At 52.7% G+C, this 16,269-nt stretch overlaps 6 protein-coding genes and 1 non-coding gene across 7 annotated transcripts; 5 read left to right on the top strand and 2 right to left on the bottom strand.

Moving 5' to 3' along the window:
* Window positions 1-1,223: 1,223 nt before the first annotated feature.
* On the top strand, window positions 1,224-4,352 carry ASPACDRAFT_11338 (putative RNA-binding protein (Nab3); the record flags this gene model as incomplete). Its single annotated transcript, XM_020195714.2, has 6 exons — window positions 1,224-2,365; window positions 2,405-2,622; window positions 2,702-2,881; window positions 2,944-3,430; window positions 3,500-3,720; window positions 3,787-4,352. 6 exons carry the CDS (start codon window positions 1,224-1,226, stop codon window positions 4,350-4,352), a joined length of 2,814 nt encoding a protein of 937 aa, XP_020055585.1.
* A 408-nt stretch (window positions 4,353-4,760) lies between these two features.
* On the bottom strand, window positions 4,761-5,530 carry ASPACDRAFT_79153 (cytochrome c oxidase subunit 6B family protein). Its single transcript, XM_020205330.1, has 2 exons — window positions 5,182-5,530; window positions 4,761-5,077 (listed from the first exon to the last, which is right to left on the bottom strand). Exons 1-2 carry the CDS (start codon window positions 5,407-5,409, stop codon window positions 4,955-4,957), a joined length of 351 nt encoding a protein of 116 aa, XP_020055584.1. The 5' UTR covers window positions 5,410-5,530; the 3' UTR covers window positions 4,761-4,954.
* A 273-nt stretch (window positions 5,531-5,803) lies between these two features.
* On the top strand, window positions 5,804-7,035 carry ASPACDRAFT_120427 (protein SYS1). The gene is made up of 2 exons (XM_020196352.1): window positions 5,804-6,210; window positions 6,275-7,035. The coding sequence occupies exons 1-2, from the start codon at window positions 5,963-5,965 to the stop codon at window positions 6,669-6,671; spliced, it is 645 nt and encodes a 214-aa protein (XP_020055583.1). The 5' UTR covers window positions 5,804-5,962; the 3' UTR covers window positions 6,672-7,035.
* A 250-nt stretch (window positions 7,036-7,285) lies between these two features.
* ASPACDRAFT_120425 (class II aldolase/adducin domain protein) lies at window positions 7,286-9,011 on the top strand. Its single transcript, XM_020196351.1, has 5 exons — window positions 7,286-7,690; window positions 7,787-8,047; window positions 8,168-8,300; window positions 8,406-8,574; window positions 8,641-9,011. Exons 1-5 carry the CDS (start codon window positions 7,396-7,398, stop codon window positions 8,713-8,715), a joined length of 933 nt encoding a protein of 310 aa, XP_020055582.1. The 5' UTR covers window positions 7,286-7,395; the 3' UTR covers window positions 8,716-9,011.
* A 35-nt stretch (window positions 9,012-9,046) lies between these two features.
* ASPACDRAFT_t175 lies at window positions 9,047-9,158 on the bottom strand. The gene has a single exon. It is a non-coding gene; the product is annotated as a tRNA-Leu (tRNA).
* A 639-nt stretch (window positions 9,159-9,797) lies between these two features.
* ASPACDRAFT_1856810 (class I SAM-dependent methyltransferase) lies at window positions 9,798-11,006 on the top strand. Its single transcript, XM_020197509.1, has 4 exons — window positions 9,798-9,912; window positions 9,987-10,073; window positions 10,143-10,574; window positions 10,639-11,006. Exons 1-4 carry the CDS (start codon window positions 9,840-9,842, stop codon window positions 10,812-10,814), a joined length of 768 nt encoding a protein of 255 aa, XP_020055581.1. The 5' UTR covers window positions 9,798-9,839; the 3' UTR covers window positions 10,815-11,006.
* Window positions 11,007-11,853: 847 nt separating this feature from the next.
* ASPACDRAFT_120421 (Golgi transport complex subunit COG5) lies at window positions 11,854-13,286 on the top strand (the record flags this gene model as incomplete). Its single annotated transcript, XM_020196350.1, has 2 exons — window positions 11,854-12,900; window positions 12,933-13,286. 2 exons carry the CDS (start codon window positions 11,854-11,856, stop codon window positions 13,284-13,286), a joined length of 1,401 nt encoding a protein of 466 aa, XP_020055580.1.
* Between the last annotated feature and the right edge of the window lie 2,983 nt (window positions 13,287-16,269).

Raw genomic sequence — 16,269 nt, 5'->3', positions numbered from 1 at the left:
GTTGTAAGCTTAACCCAACCCAGACATATACACGGAAGAGGCCCATCAGAGCCATGAATCTGGACTCGGTGACAGACCGATAGTCGACTTAGCGTTTATTCTTAGTCTAGATGGAGGGAGGGAATTGCAGCAGTCGCAGCAGTCGCAGCAGTTCCAGCAGTTCCAGCAGTTCCAGCAGAAGAAAATCTAGGCGCGCCTTGACCCGCCGCTAATGACAATGCTAGCCATTCATACTGCGGGATCAAGCTGACTGGCGCAAACTCTGACCCATTCTCCCGTAATAATGACCTGGCGTGTGTGTTGAGTCCTGACCTCACTCACTCACTCACATCTTCACTTCCCTCACAGTGCACACTCACAGGGCCAACCTCTCCTCCTTCCCTTTTCCTCTTTCCTCCCCAATACTACACTACTAGGTACAGCAAGTACTGTACTCGAGTAGTTAGCTCCGGCAGGTTCAGGGCAATCTCTACCTACCTACTAAGTAGTAGACTACAGTACTACTTCGTACCAACTTCTTTCGGGATTATCTCCAAGCTCATCACCCCGTACAGTACGCCATCCAGCATCACTCTTACTGACTCTTGAGTGCTTGTGTATGGTTGAACAAACTGGTTCGCCCTCACTCTGCCTATCCCTGTCACTTGCTCTATTACTAGATCCCTTTTGCTCTACGCAAACCTTGTGGTAGTAGTAGTGGTGGTGGTTGTGGTGGTGGTGGTGGTGTTTCTTTCCTTCCCATCTCTTCCTGCCACCACCCTCTTTCCCCCCTCCCTCCACCCGTCCCTCCCCTCTCTCTCCCTCCTACTTTCTACCTCTCCTTCGATTCCTCCCCATCAACTACTGTACTTGTACTGTACTTTCTTACTTTTTGGTTACCCTTTGACCATTATTACTTGGGAGTTCACCCGACCTTGACATTTTCGTGGGTATTTTCATCACTCTATCAGGAGATACTCTCCCCTTCTTTTCCTCTTTCGTCTCCCTCTTTCTCTCTACACACACACTTTCCTCTTCCTCGCCTCCGTCAGTCCGTCTTTTGCCATCGCATCGTCTCCTTTACCGCCCCGGCTCCAACGGCCCGGCTCTTTTTTCAAGATAGCCCCACCTTAGCTTGGACGATTTTCCAAAATCCCTATCTCTCCTGTGGTCCTTCTGGTCCTTCTGGTTCTTCTCTGCGTGTCTTTTTCTGTAGATGACTCGTCCTCTCGACCTTGGTCTACATGACGCCCAATTCCCCAGATGAAGCTCTCCACTTCCGAGGCAAGACCTTGACTCCCGAAAGCCCTCGTCCGCTACACGTCGCGGAGCCGGCCAAAATTCCGGTGCTCCAAAATCAAATGGATCCTGTCTTCAATGACACTTCGACTTATGAGAGGTCCTCCGAATACCATCATGGACTCAACTCCCAGGCGCATCAAAATGGATCAAATCCCTATGCATCTCAAGGCCCTTATGTTGGGTTTGAAGCAATGAGGGGAAATGCGACCGGCTCCGCGCAACAAGCCCCGGAGCAACAGCCGCCGCCGCCGCACTATACCCATCATGCATACCATCATCATCATCATCATCACCACCACACACAAGGTAGCTTCCAACTTGGCTCTTTCATACTGGATGAGGGTTCGGTGAACAACCGGAATAACCACACAATGCCTGCTGTGCCCACTATCCCCCAGGCGTCTCTGCCGTCAGATCGATCTGCACCCTCGAATCCGTACACTTCTACGATCCTAGGAACAACAGCCACAAACTCTTCTCTAACCACATTGCCTCCATCAGATGCCGCTGCCATCATAGCTCACCCTATGCCCGATGTCCCTCCCTCCTCTTCCCATGCCGCCCAGAATTACCCCAGTGCGAGTGAGGTAAATCCTGCTATTACCAGCTGGACGACCTCGTTTCCCCCGTCCGATCGCCTAGTCTCCCAGAACAAACCCGCTGATAGCACCGGTGAGGATGGTGTCGATTTCCAAAACCTCCTCGATAATCTCCCCCCCTCCTCTACTGCTTTCTCTGCCCCTACCGTTGCAGAAACCGCCTTATCTACGGCCGATGCATCTGCGCTCTCCCAAGCCGGAACGGACGACCTGGGACTTCCCCCGCGCCCTCCTCCCCAAGACAAACCCTCTATCCATCCCAACTACAATGCTAGTGATGACATCCGTTCCTACCATCAGCTTCCCCCTAGTTCCTCCACCGCACAGCCCTCCTCTCCTTCCTACCCCGCCCAACAAAGTAATCATTACCAGTCTAACCTGGGAGTATCGCCATTGGCAGCTGCTGGCGCCCCAGGCACCTCTGCGGGAGTCAGCGCGCTGCCCCCTCCCCCTGTGGCAAGCTTCCAGCATGCAGAGCCTCAAGAGTCTGCTGCTGTTGGCGCCACTGCTGCCACTGCTCCCAGTGCTGCCGCTACTGCCACCGCTGCCGCTCCGGCCACGGCCACTAAAAACGGTCGTGCGGAACGGATAAGTACTCGACAGTCCAAAAGCAACGCCGATGAAGATACTCCTTGGGGTCCTGAAGTACAAAAGAAATACGACGAGTTTCTTCACGATGAGAGGATATATGTTACAGAAGGCCTCTGGGATCGTTTCCCGCCTGGCTCTAGATTATTTGTTGGTGAGTTGTACCCCTCCACTCGGCCCAATCGCCTTCGTTTTCCACCCGGCTAATTTGTCCCGTTCTACTATGCGTGCAGGCAATTTGCCTACAGAACGCGTCACGAAACGAGATCTGTTCCATATCTTTCACAAGTTCGGCAAACTCGCTCAGATTTCGATCAAGCAGGCATATGGATTCATTCAGTTCCTAGACTCCTCTGCTTGCAAGAATGCATTAGATTCGGAGCAGGGAGCCGTAGTCAGAGGACGGAAAGTTCGTAAGTATTGCCGATAGACTCCTTAAGGGCAAATTGGAGGCTAATGATGAAACCCCTTCTAGATCTTGAAATCTCGAAGCCGCAGAGAAACACAAGACCTGGAACTGCTTCCGGGGAACAGCCCCGTGCGCCCCCTTCGAGACGATCAAGGTCCCCTGAATATAGTCGAGGCGGTCCTTCTGGTACCCGCAACGCGCGAGTTCCGGGCGAGCGTTATGACCGACCATATGAATCCGGCAGAGTGCCTTTCAGCGACTTCAGGGACGAACCGACCCATCGGCGACGCGATGACTACCGTCCACCGCGGTCACCATCACCACGTGCTTTCCGCGGCAGGGATGGGTACAGGTCCCGGGATCGGACTCCTGAGCGCTATGACCGACGTGAGCGGCGGCGTTCTCGATCTCCATACGCCAGGGATAGAAGGTACCGCAGCCCCAGTCCGCGGGCACGTGGGGCGTATGAATCAGAGACAGACATACCGGTCCCCCGACGAGCTCCAAGGGATGTTCCAGAAGTGCAGCTCCTAGTTCTTGAAGAAGTCGATCGGTAAGTCAAACGTGTCCTGCCATTTTGCATGTTAATTAGCGGATCCGCTCTGCTAACGCCCAAGTCCAGAAACTTCTTGTTCCACGTTGAGAACTCGTTCCGCAACCGGGGGCTTCGGGTCGATATTCTAGTACTTGGACCAAGGATCCCACTCAGCGCTGCAGTTCAACGCCAGATCCAGGAGGGTGTCCTTGCTATAGTCAGACTATCACGACCGAGCCAGTTCTCGAGAAAGATTCCGCTGCAGGTGTTTGATCGAAGTGGAGGTCCGGACAATGTTCGGTCAAATGGTAAGCTGTCGCCTGTCGTGCTGGTTGTCTTTCACGAGGAATAAGTGTCATCTAACATGAGGTCAGAATACCCCGATGTTGAACCTAGCATCGCCGCTGAGATCGTGTTCCATGCGCAATCCGTGCAACGTGGTGGGCCCCATCCATTCACACCAAACCCGGCGTTTGGTGTTCCTCTCCCTGCTCCGGCTGCCTCGGTGCCTCAGGCTGTTTTGCCTAGTGTGCCAAACCAGCCTAACATCGCGAATTTGATTACATCTCTCGATGGACCTACTCTTCAATCGCTTCTGGGAGTACTCCAACAGCAACAGCAACGACCGTCAACTGTTCCCGGCGCGCAACAGCCATTCCCCCATGCAGCTGCTGCCCCTGCTGCCGCCACCCCGCATACTACCGCGGATCTTGCTAGTCTTCTGAATGCCGCAACCCGACAGCCCATTGCGGCAAATCCGCAGCAGCCGCTAGTCCCCCAGCCCTTTCCTTTGCAGACACCCAACGCTCCGGTGGTGTCTGATCCTAATTTGATCTCATTGCTTGCGAAAGGTCTGGGAGGCCAACAGTCGCAGAACCAGGCTGCTGTTGGCCACCAAGTACAAAACATTATGCATCAACTGGGTAAATGGAAGCAGTGATGCATGCTCTCTCCTCGACTACCTTCCTCACCTCGCTTCTTTTACTTTTCTTCTTTCTATTCTCTCTGAACTGCGGTCTTTGGCGACGTCTCAGGAAGTCGGGCGTTGATTGATTGATCCCTCGAGAATCGGATATTCAATGTTACTTGTGATATATTATCATGGCTCGGTTGCTGGGGTTTCTGTTTCTTTCGCATCGGTCGAATCAGCGAGCAAATATTACAGGAGTGCAATGGTTGAATTCTTTTTTCCAGAAAATTGGTCAGGCATTGGGGAGAGCGTGGTGTATTACAAAGGTCATCTGTATCTATTTTTTATTATGATCTCGTGCACCATACTGGGCGTCTCTTATTCAGTCTCGCTAGAGAAATGCAAGCACACGATAATGCTAATAAAATGGTATTCCTTGGCAGAGTAGTGGAGAGCATGTAAATATTGTGACACAGGGTAAGTGGTTAGCCCAAAGCCTCATTTGGAAGTCATTATACATCGGTGGGCGAAAAGTCGATATAGTACAGTTTGAGATCTTCTCGGGCTGATAGCACCGTTCTATCACCCGATACGTTTTTCTTTGGGGGGATTGTCACTTAGATGACCCCATTCTACCGCGCAGTCCAACCCTGTGATTTCAGATCCTCGACCTTAGCTGCGTCTTCCTGCTTGATGCGCTCGATTGTCTTGTCCCGATTGTATTCCATGACGCGCTTTTCCTTGAAGTATTTGACCTATTCAACATTCCGGTCAGTCTCGAGTTGGTGTTGCAGAGCCTGGGTGACCATCGGTTGAAACCAGGGTCCGTGATGGTTGGGAGGGTTTATGCGCAACGCACCCAAGCTCTCGAGCAGGCAGTCTCAAACTGTGCAAGTTCCTTTCCACACTTCCGCTGCGCTTCCTTGTCGTTCTTGACAGCATCCAAGATATCGTTCCTATCCAGACATGAGAAGAACAGGTCGCGACCTTCGTAGCACCGTTGCCGGGAGGATCGATCGGGGGCTATGCGGCCGCCGTCGGAGGCGGCATTGGAGGAGGAGTCGGAAGACCAGGGAAGCCAGCCCATTGCGCAGGGGTTCTGGAAAGGGAAAAAAGAAATGAGACTCGGGAATCCGAGAGAAGAGGCTTTCAGGAAGCTGTTAAGAATGGGGCGAGATGGCGGTGCGAAATGCAGAATTGGAGACGCCTTGAGCAAGCTCGTATGGGGGGCAGCGGCGCCCTGTAGGATATTCGCACTGCCCGCTCGCTCCGCTCCGCGATGACGGCCGGGTCATGTGGCGCTAGCCTATCCCGTCCACCACCTTTCATCCTCACAAACAAACCTCTCACCACTTCCAGCCACCTGGCGACATTTTCTTCGAGTCTTTTATTGTCGCCATACTAGTACCTGCAGGGTGGAACTTTCTGCCCGTGATCCCTGCGGTATAACCTGTATATAAGGCAGGTTGGCAATCTTCCACGGCGGGCGAACCCTACGACATATTCGAAGGCCCGACGGGCAGCCCTGTCACCACCGAACGCATTGAACCTCTCACCAGTCTTTCGCGCGAAACCTCGGTGAAAGGAGACTCGACGGAACATTTTCTTTACCGCAAGCTCCATAAGCACATCTGCAATTCATGCCCCCGCGCCGACGTCCGCCTCCTACGGGGGCTCGGACTGACCTCCCACCTTTGAAGATCGTGCGAAAGATCGCCCTACTTCAAAGTGCCTACTATGTGTCCGCGACGGCTCTGATACTATTCACAACAATTGTCTACGGCACTCCGTTCTCGTTTGACCTCGTCTTAAATTGGAATGCCTTGAGAGGAGATACAACTGTAGGGTGGATGCTGGGGTTGGTATGGATGTTGAACAGTGGGATAGGGTAAGTCCCCATTGCTTCTGGGTACAGATGATGGGAGTTACTAACAGTGCTCGCTCGCGCTCAGGGTGATATATCTTCTACTTCTCGTGTCGCGCTCGAAACTCATTCCCGACTTTGCGCTCACGATACACTTCTTGCACCTTGTCATCACCGTCTTCTACACCCGCTCCGTGCCCTCGAACTGGCTCTGGTGGGGCCTACAGTGCGCTAGTGCCGCCCTCATGACGTTTTTGGGGATCTGGGCGTGTCGATGGCGGGAGTTGCAGCCGATCAGCTTCGGGGGCATGTCCGGCAGTAACAACACGGGGCGTTCGGTGGGAGGCTCGTCTCAGCCCCAGGCTGAAGGTGTCGACGAGTCCTTCTCTCTGTCGCGGGGTCGCGGACGGGGCCGCAACCTTCCAAACGGGGGAGATGAATATGAGATGAGCCTGTTGAAGGGCACGGGTGATCAGGCTGTGTAGCCTCATGGCTATCTGAATGCCTTTCCTGCTTTTTCTGGTGGGTGTGGAGAGAGGGGTGCACATATGCTTGTCAATGTAGCATTGAGCGATTTTCCCGGCACAGTTGTCCTTTTTTCTTCTTTTCTTCATGTATACCCTGGCTGGCTGGTACTGTATAGATGGCGTTGCTGTGGTAGTATTTGTTTCTCTCGTTTGACTTTTCCTTCTCTTTGTCTTATATATATTTACTTCTTGATGACCTGGAGCACTCGGTCTGGTTACAATTTATAGCATATGTGCGGGCAATATGGTTGATATACCACCGCTCCAAGAGATGCGGGCCGGGGAATATCAGCAATCTACCCAGTTTAAAGACCTCGAAGGCACAGATGATAACTTATCATGGAGTGGATGGTTGACTTCGCCTCAACTCTCTTATCGTCACGTTTTCTTGGCGGTGGGTTAAATTAGGCAAGTATAAGTTCAACCCTGCCAGCTAAAAGAGTAAGTGATTTGTTCGTGGAAGGCGCATCGGCGAGACGAGCCTATCTGAAGTGCCGGAGATAAGCTGATAACCCAATCCCATCCCGCGGGGCCGAAGTCACTTGCCTACTTTATAAGATGTAGTAGGTCAAAGTCAAAAGGTAATAAAACCATCAGATACCCCTCGTTCAGTCCTGACAATTGTCATCTTCTTCCTCGTAGCTCATATCTACTTCCTAGCTCCCATAATTCGACCCAGAAAATGTCCACGACCATCACCCAAGCTCCCCCGGCGGAACAACGCACCCTCCCCATCGTTGCCGCCCCCGCCGCCATCAACAACAACAACTTCCACCCCGGCGATGCCGCTAACGATGAGGCCTTCCAGGCCCTGGCGCGGGGTACACGTAGTGGCACCCTCAAGCTGCGGGGGATCCCCACATTCACCGATGTCTATGCCCAGCGGCAGTGGATGAAGGAGCACATGGCCGCTGCCTTTCGATACTTTGGCAAGAAGGGCTACGGCGACGGAGTGTCGGGCCATATCTCCATGCGAGGTGCCTTGCCTTTCCCCTTTTCCCATAGATCAAAGCTTCTTTGAGTGCAGCACATTCTACGAAGCCCAGACTAACCACCCCATATCAAATATTCAGATCCCATCCTAAAAGACCACTTCTGGATGAACCCCTTCGCCAAACACTTCTCAACCATCAAGGCCTCAGATCTAGTATTGGTAGATGCGGACGGCTATGTCACCGAGGGCGGCGCCCAGCTGCCCATCAACGAGGCCGGGTTCATGATTCACTCGGAGATCCACAAGGCGCGGCCGGATGTGATCGCCGCGGCGCATACGCATTCCGTGTATGGGAAGACGTGGAGTGCGTTCGGGAAGCCGGTGGAGATGTTGACGCAGGGTTGGTCTCTCTTTCTCTCTTTCTCTCTTTCTTTCTTTCTTTCTCTCTTTCTTTCTTTCTTTCTTTCTTTCTTTCTCTCTCCGGTGATTCGATGCTAATGATGAATCCTACATGAATCAGATGCATGCAACTTCTTCGGCCGACTCAGTGTGTACGATGATCATGGCGGTATTGCCCTTGCTCAGGACGAGGGACGGCAGATAGCCGAGGCGCTGGGGAAGGAGAATTTGGCGTGTATTCTGCAAAATCACGGGTATGTTGCTCTCTCCCTTTTTCTCACTGGGAGTATCTATACCGACCATTTCGCAAACTGGTGAGAGGCCTCGACTAGAAGGCATGCTAACATGCCAGCATCTAGTCTTCTGACCGTGGGTCGGACGGTCGATGAGGCGGCTTTCCTCTTTTCGAGCTTGGATAATGCCTGTTACTCGCAACTGATGGCTGATGCGGCTGCTGCGAACGGAGTCCAGAAGAAGATCATCTCCGATGAGGTGGCGAAGTATACGGCCGATGCTGTGCAGGGCGCGGTGAGAATTCCCTCTTAAGTCACTTGTGTGTCGAAGAAGTGCCGCTGATTGTGATTTGATGGATAGCATAACTTCTACACGGAGTTCCAGCCGGAGTTTGAGCTGATTGTCGAGGAGACCAATGGGAGAGTTCTACAGTAGGGGTGCTCTTGTGGGGTGAATCTGCCTGGTGAAGGGGTACCGGAGTGTGTATATCGAGTATCTCGCCACTTCAATGCTGAAGAGGGATCAAATTGATTGTCGGATTAACAAACCGAAAGGACTCTTGGTTGCTGGTGGGACCTGCATTTGCCATGGCCAGAAACAGTATTCACATATCTATATTAGAAGGCAAAAATACGGTTAATTGAGGGTGAGAAAGAGTTGGGGTCGTAGTGTGCTTATCTCTCTCTATCTGCGGAGTGTGCGGGGCAGGCGGCACTCCCCACTTCACAGCCATTGGGGATGCATGCGAGCAACATGCAAAAAGTAATGACAAGAGTGGGATTCGAACCCACGCCATCAAACGATGATCAGGAAGCTGTGAAGCTGTTGTGCTAAGGTAACCTTAACCTGACGCCTTAGACCAACTCGGCCATCTTGCCTTGATTGATGTTAGGGTTCTGCTATCTGCATACATGAGTTGTCGGCTACATCTATCGTGTAAGCGAGGCGCAATACAGGAGTTTTGATGACTAGCTCTAGTCTTGTACAGGCATTATCAGTAAGGGGTTGAATTGTTGCGACTCTCTGATACATATAAGTGGTGCGCCTAGCACTATTCTACGTATATAGGCGTAAATTCTATTCCGCTTTAGTCCACAGGGTTGCAATGCTGTGGGGTTGGGTATGTATTCACGATTGCTCCAACTTATATATCCGATTGTATTGAAGTAAAAAACCAAGTATGCCCACACAAGAAAGCATGTACAACAGATAACGCAAAAAGATAGATAAACCATATACCCAACGAAACATGCCAATTTCATGCACAAAATACATCACCACCAAGCAGCCGAACAGCCAGCAATGTACGCACGCAACCGAGCCGCTACACGCACATATAGTGGCACTGAACAGAACCATGCAGACAAGCACAAGAACAACGGGTGCGGGATATAATTGGAGTCAGAAGGATTCTCGAACAGAATGACACCATATGCTGCTTAGCTCCGTCTCGCTCGCCCGCATATAAAAAGCTGCCCGCGCCCTGCAACCCCAACTAGCACAGTACACTACACCAAAAGATAAGACGCCCCCGATCCTCCCACACAAGCTAGTTTACAATGGGGTTCGACTTGAAAATCCGCCTCCGCAGCTACCTTGATAAGTCCAGCCCACTACTCAGTGCCTTCAGATGTATGGCTTTCTCCCAGCTCATAGGACCTAAACGTATAGTAAACTGACAAGGGTCCCGCACCCCCCGCGTCCAGCTATATGGACGGTCTACAGATCCACCGACCATGAACCGGGGACCTCAGTCCAGCGCCGCGCTTTCGCGCAGTGGTTCACAGAAGTTGGTACGCCTAGCACTCTAACCCAATCACTCCGGACATGCCCCGACATTGCTGATCACAAACCAAAAAAAGCACCGCACTTCATCGCCTACGAAGACACGACCTCGCTACCGGCGCTCGCGGCCGCCGCCCACGGGACCGTCCTCGAGCTGGGGCCCGGATCCGGCAACCAGCTGCAGCGATACAAGGCCGACCAGATCACCGCCATCTACGGCGTGGAGCCCAACGCGGCGTTCCGCGCGGCGCTGACCGCCAGGGTCGCGGCGCTGCAGCTGGATGCCCTGTACGTGCCGGTGTTCTGCGACGTCATGGACCGCGCGACCCTCGAGAGGCACGGGCTCGTCGCGGAGAGCGTCGACTGCGTGACCAGCTTCGGCGTGCTGTGCTCCGTCGAGCACCCGGAGCAAGTGGTCGCCCAGCTCTGGCGGTTGTTGAAGCCCGGGGGCGAGTTGGTTGTCTGGGAGCATGGGGCGAGTGCGGATTGGGTTACCTGGGTCGTGCAGAGTATGTTTCCCGTTCACTGTTAGTGTAGATGGGGGGAGGGGGATGAGCTGACTTGGAAGAATAGAGATCTGGAATCTGGTGTGGCCTGTGGCGTTGGATGGGTGTCGTTTGGATCGCCCGATAGCTGATATCCTGCTCAAGTCGGCGGATTGGGAGATTGTGGAGCTAAGGGAGGAAGGGGAGAAGTGGAGTATGATGCCGAGGGTCTCGGGGATATTGAGAAAGGTGCAGCGGGGGTGAAATGGGTTTCGATGTTTGAAGGGCTGGGTGGAAGCGATTACAGGCATGGGGGCTTGTTTTGTCGCTGTAATCGTGACTACTGCTCAGTGGGAGACGGCGAGGACGAGATGTGGCATAGATAGCCGGCGAAATATGCTGACTCCAGGAATAATATTGGCCGTTATTGTCGAGAAGATAGGCTACACAAGGGTGAATCGATTTCAGATTCCAGAATACATCATTTGCTAGACGCTGGCTGATATTGAACCGAATGTCATGAACATGCGGCGAACTCATGTGTAGGTCGCACACGTCAAGATGGCTGTCATCCCATCTCTAGATAATGGGGTCCTCGAATGATAGGTATCTCCCCTAGTAGTAGGCAGACTAGGGGCCCTTACAGTTGCCTAATGTATGGTGCTCAGCTCAGTGCTTGGAAGCTTTTGTATGGTGACGGACCATGACTGAGCTGCAGACGGCTGAATTGGATGTGTCAATAAATAATTTCCCGCTCTATCGGAGACAGTGTAGTCTACAGTACGGATATATAAAGTAATATCCAGAGAAACTACCCACTTTTGGTCGATCAAAGCTGTTCCTCGAATATGCACCTTGGAGCTGACCGAAGTATACATCTTCATGGATGCATAGACGTGGTTTTATGCTGGATGACTAATCCACCAAGCGAGTTCTGGTCAACTCCATCCCGGCCGACACATGGCATGAATAAAGCATCCAAGTCACCTCTTGCTGCTAGTTCGATCAACCCCCCGGGCAATTGGGCCGATGATGACTGTTGCTGAGACTGTCACATGGAAGAGTTGACTACATCTAGCTTTGTTTACCCCATGCTCCACCAAATTCCCAGGAAGCCCCGTGCCGTGAACCTGTGTTCCTGCTGCTTTGTTTGATACGGTGATACCCAAGCTTCTTTTGAGTTTCGATCCTCCATCCCAGTCCATTTTTCTTTCTTCTGATACCCCTTCAATTCTCGAGCTCTCTGTTTTCTGATTGAGCACCGGCCCCGTGGAAGAGCGAGCTAGTGAAAGCGACACCCACCATGGCGGATGCGGAGCCATCATACATAGATTATGAGGCCTTTCTAGACCCCGACTTTTCACCCGCCTCGTTCGCCAACTCCCTTGTTGTAGCCACCAACAATGCGACAGACACACCGCTGGATCTGTCTACCCCGCTTTCGCGGGTACTCTTCGACCTCCAAGAGATCGACACCCACATCCATGCGCTGACCACCAAATCAGCTCTCCCCTTGCTGACGCACACGCGCGACCAGACCGATGCAGCCAGTCATATCCTCAACGAGGCCGAGGACCAGATCGCCTCCGTCATGCAGGGGTATGAGCGCCTCGAAAAAGAGGTCTTCAGCAAGTGGGAGGCCGCCGACGAGGCTCGAGTGGCGGCCGAGAAGTCCCTGGCCACCGTGCGACTCGCACGAGCCGTGGCGCGCTGCCTGTCTCTCGGCAGACAGCTGGAAAGTCAGCTCGCAGAGATAGGTGGCATCGAAGGGACGACGTCACCCGTCACCGGCCGGGATGATTACCGCACGCTGGAGCGCGCCGCCTCCACCATTGTCAGTCTACGGCGTATGCTCTCCGAGACCGGCCCGGGCGAGGAAGGCTACGGACTTGATCGAGTCAAGGTGGTCCGGACGCTGAGAGCGGAGCTCGTCCTGCCGGCCGAGAACATGGTCAAGGCACGGGCGCAGCAGGCCATCACGCGATTCTCCATGTCGAACATCTCCGGCGGCGCGAGCGCCCAGACGCAGTCCGGCTACAGGCAAGCGCGCGATGCGAGGGCCCGGCTGGTGTCCGCCGTCAACATCCTGTATCTACTGTCGCCGGTGCCCAAGACGTTGGGCTTCGCGGCGGACTTCCTCCCTGAGCTTCTCCTCTCTACGCTACAGGGGTACATGCACACGGCCATTTCCACCTCCTTGAGCAACCTCACGCGGTCATTGTCGATGCTGCCGACCCTCGAGCGGACTCTTGCCGACCTGTCTGCGCGATGCCAGGATATCTTCGCGCTGGAGGCCGTGCTCAACCATCTTCGCCCACCGCCACACCCACTCTTCCCTGCTGCCCAGCCGGTGGCTACGCCCCCAACCGCGACGGAGATCAGAGTGAAGCACCGCCCCAGACCAGCAGCAGCAGCAAGAACAACCTGCTCCAGCCACTGCTCACTTCTCTCGACACTTCCTCCCTTCCCTCATATTTCTGGCGATCCCTGGCGTCGTATCTCACGGCTCGGGTACAGGAGATCGTCAACCGCGGAGGCGTGTCGGCTCGGACCTTGCGCTCAAATCGCGATCGCATCAAGAAGGAAGTTAAGGAATGTGTCCTGCGGGGCTCCCAGCTGCCTACCTCTGTGTTGGGGACCGAAAAGCGATTAGGAGGCGAGCCGGCGACGGGTAGGAATTGGGAACGGGAGGCAGCGGTTATGGTCAGTTCGATTGCCAGTGTCTTAGATAAATGAAGCAAGATAGACGGTGTCGGACGACGCCTGTCTTCTTTTCCCCCTTGTCCACATAATATACGAGAAACTGGCGGACTATAGCATTTTCAAGGCACCCCAGAAAAAACGTCATGTACATCTGAAATTGTCCTGTACAACCATTCTTCATCCCAGGAATGAATCCTGCCCACTTTGATTATTCCAAGGTGTACACACCACCACCGCCTCAACAAAAAAAAGCATGTGAAAATACGCAGGGATCATCTCCAGCTCAGGTACAGCGCATCAAATTCCAGACCCACCCAGCCCTGTTCGGTGCATATCAGCTGACGGCCAGCTTTCTAAGTGTGCGTGCGTGTCCTCTGTCTCTCGGGCCCAGGGAATCCTTCAAACGTGTTCCGGTTTAAAATGAAATCTCCAGAAGGACCTACACGGCAAGTACTGCACAACGTGGATTGAGAGCAAAGGAGAAGAGATGCCAATTCAATCTGCCGTTCTTGTTCAGTCCGCAGCCTACGCTGGACTGACTTACTTCTATGTCACGAATCAAGGCGGAATGGGGTTCTGTCGTTCTGTGGCGGCTAGCATCGGGGGCGTCAAGTCTTTGTTCTCGCTCTCGTGCATGTACAGTGCTGTTTATGTGTGGTTTACGCATGCTTGCCACACATCGTCCAGGATCGGTGTCATGCAGGGAGTTTACTCAGCCGCATGATCCTACTCATACACTCATACTCATACATCTTACCATACTGTGTAGCTCCATGACTCATGGTAAGGCAACAAGCAACAGAGAAGCAAATAAAAAAGGGCTAGAGGATGGCGTGTCAGACAAATCGGCTCGTCAGCTAAAATCGAGCTTCCTCCCATCTCCTCATTGCAACCCATGCAAGATAAAGGATAACTCAGAATCCCGATCAAGCCAGGATTGTGTACCGCAAATATCAGGATCTGTGGATGGTTCTCCTGGTTTTCAGGATCAAATATCCTTGTAGCGAGTTTTCAAGTAAATATGAGTAAAATCGATCTCAAGAGATGACCCGCAAATGCAAGACGTCAGCATATCGACCTCTGGCTAAAAAAAAAAAAGGCGGACCCCGCCCCCATCTTATTTATTTGTTGATCATGATCCGATCAAGAGATCTTTGCTTTGAATTACTGGATAGGTTAGGACTACGTAAGTGTAGGCGTGGACGCGATCTTGTATGCGAATCTTGGTTGTTTTCGAGGGGGGCTTCACATTGCGTTTTGTGTATATATTATTCAGGGTAGAAAGTGATACTCGTGGATTAGATAGGCGAGGGATGTGTGTATGTGTGCGTGTGTGTGGGATTTGCAGAAAAGGTGTATACTCTCCATAGAATGACAAGAGAGCCTGACTAATATTACCAGGTACATAAATACAAGCATTTCAAGCGCAACGCAGGTACCTGCTTTGTATTCCGAGCTTTTTTGTTTGTGTTTGAGGAGGGGAAGGGGAACCCGGGGAGCTTATGTCACACAGGGAGGAGATTATGAGGGGGAGGGGAAGAGGGGGGGGGGGCTTATCTACGGTAAGTTATGTACTCCGTAGGTTATCGTGTCACCTAGGCTTGCAGCACAGTAGAACTACCGTAGAGCTGAACAATTGAGGATACGCCTGCTGGTGCACGCGCCCCAAGCCTCAGATTCAGACTCAACCAAAAGAACGGGGAGGGGATAAAGAACGAAGTATAGCGCAACTTGGTGGTCTATTCAAACCCCGCTTTCTTTGGTGACTCCTCCCCTCTTTATTTCCCCTTCCATGCGATAAGAACTTCTGCCTTGTCCCTTGAAGGAGGGGGTGGAAAACGAGAATCGCCGTTCTCGGCCGATGGATGACAGAAAGGGGGAGGTGGACAGGTAATCTAGATGTAAAGGGAGGGAGAGGGAGCAATATACAGGTTGATGCATTGGCAATCCCTGCTCAATCTGAAACCACTTGATTATGCCATCAAGTCAGAAGGATGAGGGGGTGGCCGGTGGGCAGTCGTTCGGTTGGTACGGAGTACGGAGTACCGTACCTTGAGTTTCCTTCGCCCCCGGTAATGATTACCGAGCGACATGGTGGGAGAATAATCTCTATTGATAATCTCTTCACCGAGTTCACTACAATACCTACTTTAGTCGAATCTACATCCACTAGCTAGTTGCTTTGTGACCCGACTGACCGGCCCCCCGCCCCTCAGCTGTCCGATTGTCCCTCCCCTCCCCCTCTCTCTTCCTTGGTAGAACAACCACCTCAACCACAATCGAAATCCAGGATCATCTTGGCAAAAGGGGCAAAAGGGTCCTGGAAAAACCTGATTGAGCTAGCTTCTGCCCCTCAGTGGCGGGTGGGCGCCCGCGTGTGTGTGCGTGTCGGGCAGTGGGTGGGTGTGTGTGTGGAGGAGGTGATGTGTGCGTTCACTTCCACCTCTAAGTTGTTGGTGTGGGAGGGGCAACAGAAGTTTGATTCGGTAGTCAATTCTGCAGGTGGGAAGTTTAGTCTGCACACCTTATGTTTTTCTGTTCTGTTTGCGCGGCAAGGGTGATCAGCTACTTCCGAGGTACGGAGTACAACTTATACAAGGTAGCTTTAGTATCGGTAGGCTGGCACAGTGCAATTGTTCTCGGATAAGGTGAATGATTAAATTCTATTTTTCCTCAAATCTAAGTACGGTACTCATACATTGTGGTGATTCTCCCCTCCCGCCGTGATTGATCTAGTAGATGACGAGCTTGCGCTTATTGGTCGGGGGGAGTGCCACGTCGATCATCCAAACATGGGGGGATTCCTGCTACTGTACTTAGTCTTGGAGCTAGTCGGGGCTACGTAATCAATCTGTCCATTTTAGCCGTGTGTGTGAACTGTTTGGCGTGGTTGCTGTAGTTGGGGTGGTGTTCTCCGGTACTGCCAAGGTCGTAGGGCATCGGAAGGTGATGATAGAAATGCATGAGCTTCCATGCGGATAAACTTGAGATAAAATGGTTTGATCTCTGCAGAAAA

Source organism: Aspergillus aculeatus, assembly GCF_001890905.1.
Source record: "Aspergillus aculeatus ATCC 16872 unplaced genomic scaffold ASPACscaffold_9, whole genome shotgun sequence".
Lineage (NCBI taxonomy): Eukaryota > Fungi > Ascomycota > Eurotiomycetes > Eurotiales > Aspergillaceae > Aspergillus > Aspergillus aculeatus.
Note: the sequence above shows the minus strand (reverse complement) of the source record. Positions and strands in the feature narration are given on the sequence as shown.

What these genes read in the sequence shown, in the direction of transcription:
- ASPACDRAFT_79153 (XM_020205330.1), bottom strand. Translation starts at nt 5,409, where the DNA reads ATGGGCTGGCTTCCCTGGTCTTCCGACTCCTCCTCCAATGCCGCCTCC. An exon ending in CTGCCTGCTCGAGAGCTTGG is followed by an intron (nt 5,078 to 5,181) that starts GTGCGTTGCGCA and finishes AATGTTGAATAG; the next exon opens with GTCAAATACTTCAAGGAAAA.
- ASPACDRAFT_120427 (XM_020196352.1), top strand. Translation starts at nt 5,963, where the DNA reads ATGCCCCCGCGCCGACGTCCGCCTCCTACGGGGGCTCGGACTGACCTC. An exon ending in ATGTTGAACAGTGGGATAGG is followed by an intron (nt 6,211 to 6,274) that starts GTAAGTCCCCAT and finishes GCTCGCGCTCAG; the next exon opens with GGTGATATATCTTCTACTTC.
- ASPACDRAFT_120425 (XM_020196351.1), top strand. Translation starts at nt 7,396, where the DNA reads ATGTCCACGACCATCACCCAAGCTCCCCCGGCGGAACAACGCACCCTC. An exon ending in GGTGGAGATGTTGACGCAGG is followed by an intron (nt 8,048 to 8,167) that starts GTTGGTCTCTCT and finishes TACATGAATCAG; the next exon opens with ATGCATGCAACTTCTTCGGC. An exon ending in TGTATTCTGCAAAATCACGG is followed by an intron (nt 8,301 to 8,405) that starts GTATGTTGCTCT and finishes GCCAGCATCTAG; the next exon opens with TCTTCTGACCGTGGGTCGGA.
- ASPACDRAFT_1856810 (XM_020197509.1), top strand. Translation starts at nt 9,840, where the DNA reads ATGGGGTTCGACTTGAAAATCCGCCTCCGCAGCTACCTTGATAAGTCC. An exon ending in GCAGTGGTTCACAGAAGTTG is followed by an intron (nt 10,074 to 10,142) that starts GTACGCCTAGCA and finishes AACCAAAAAAAG; the next exon opens with CACCGCACTTCATCGCCTAC. An exon ending in GGTTACCTGGGTCGTGCAGA is followed by an intron (nt 10,575 to 10,638) that starts GTATGTTTCCCG and finishes TTGGAAGAATAG; the next exon opens with AGATCTGGAATCTGGTGTGG.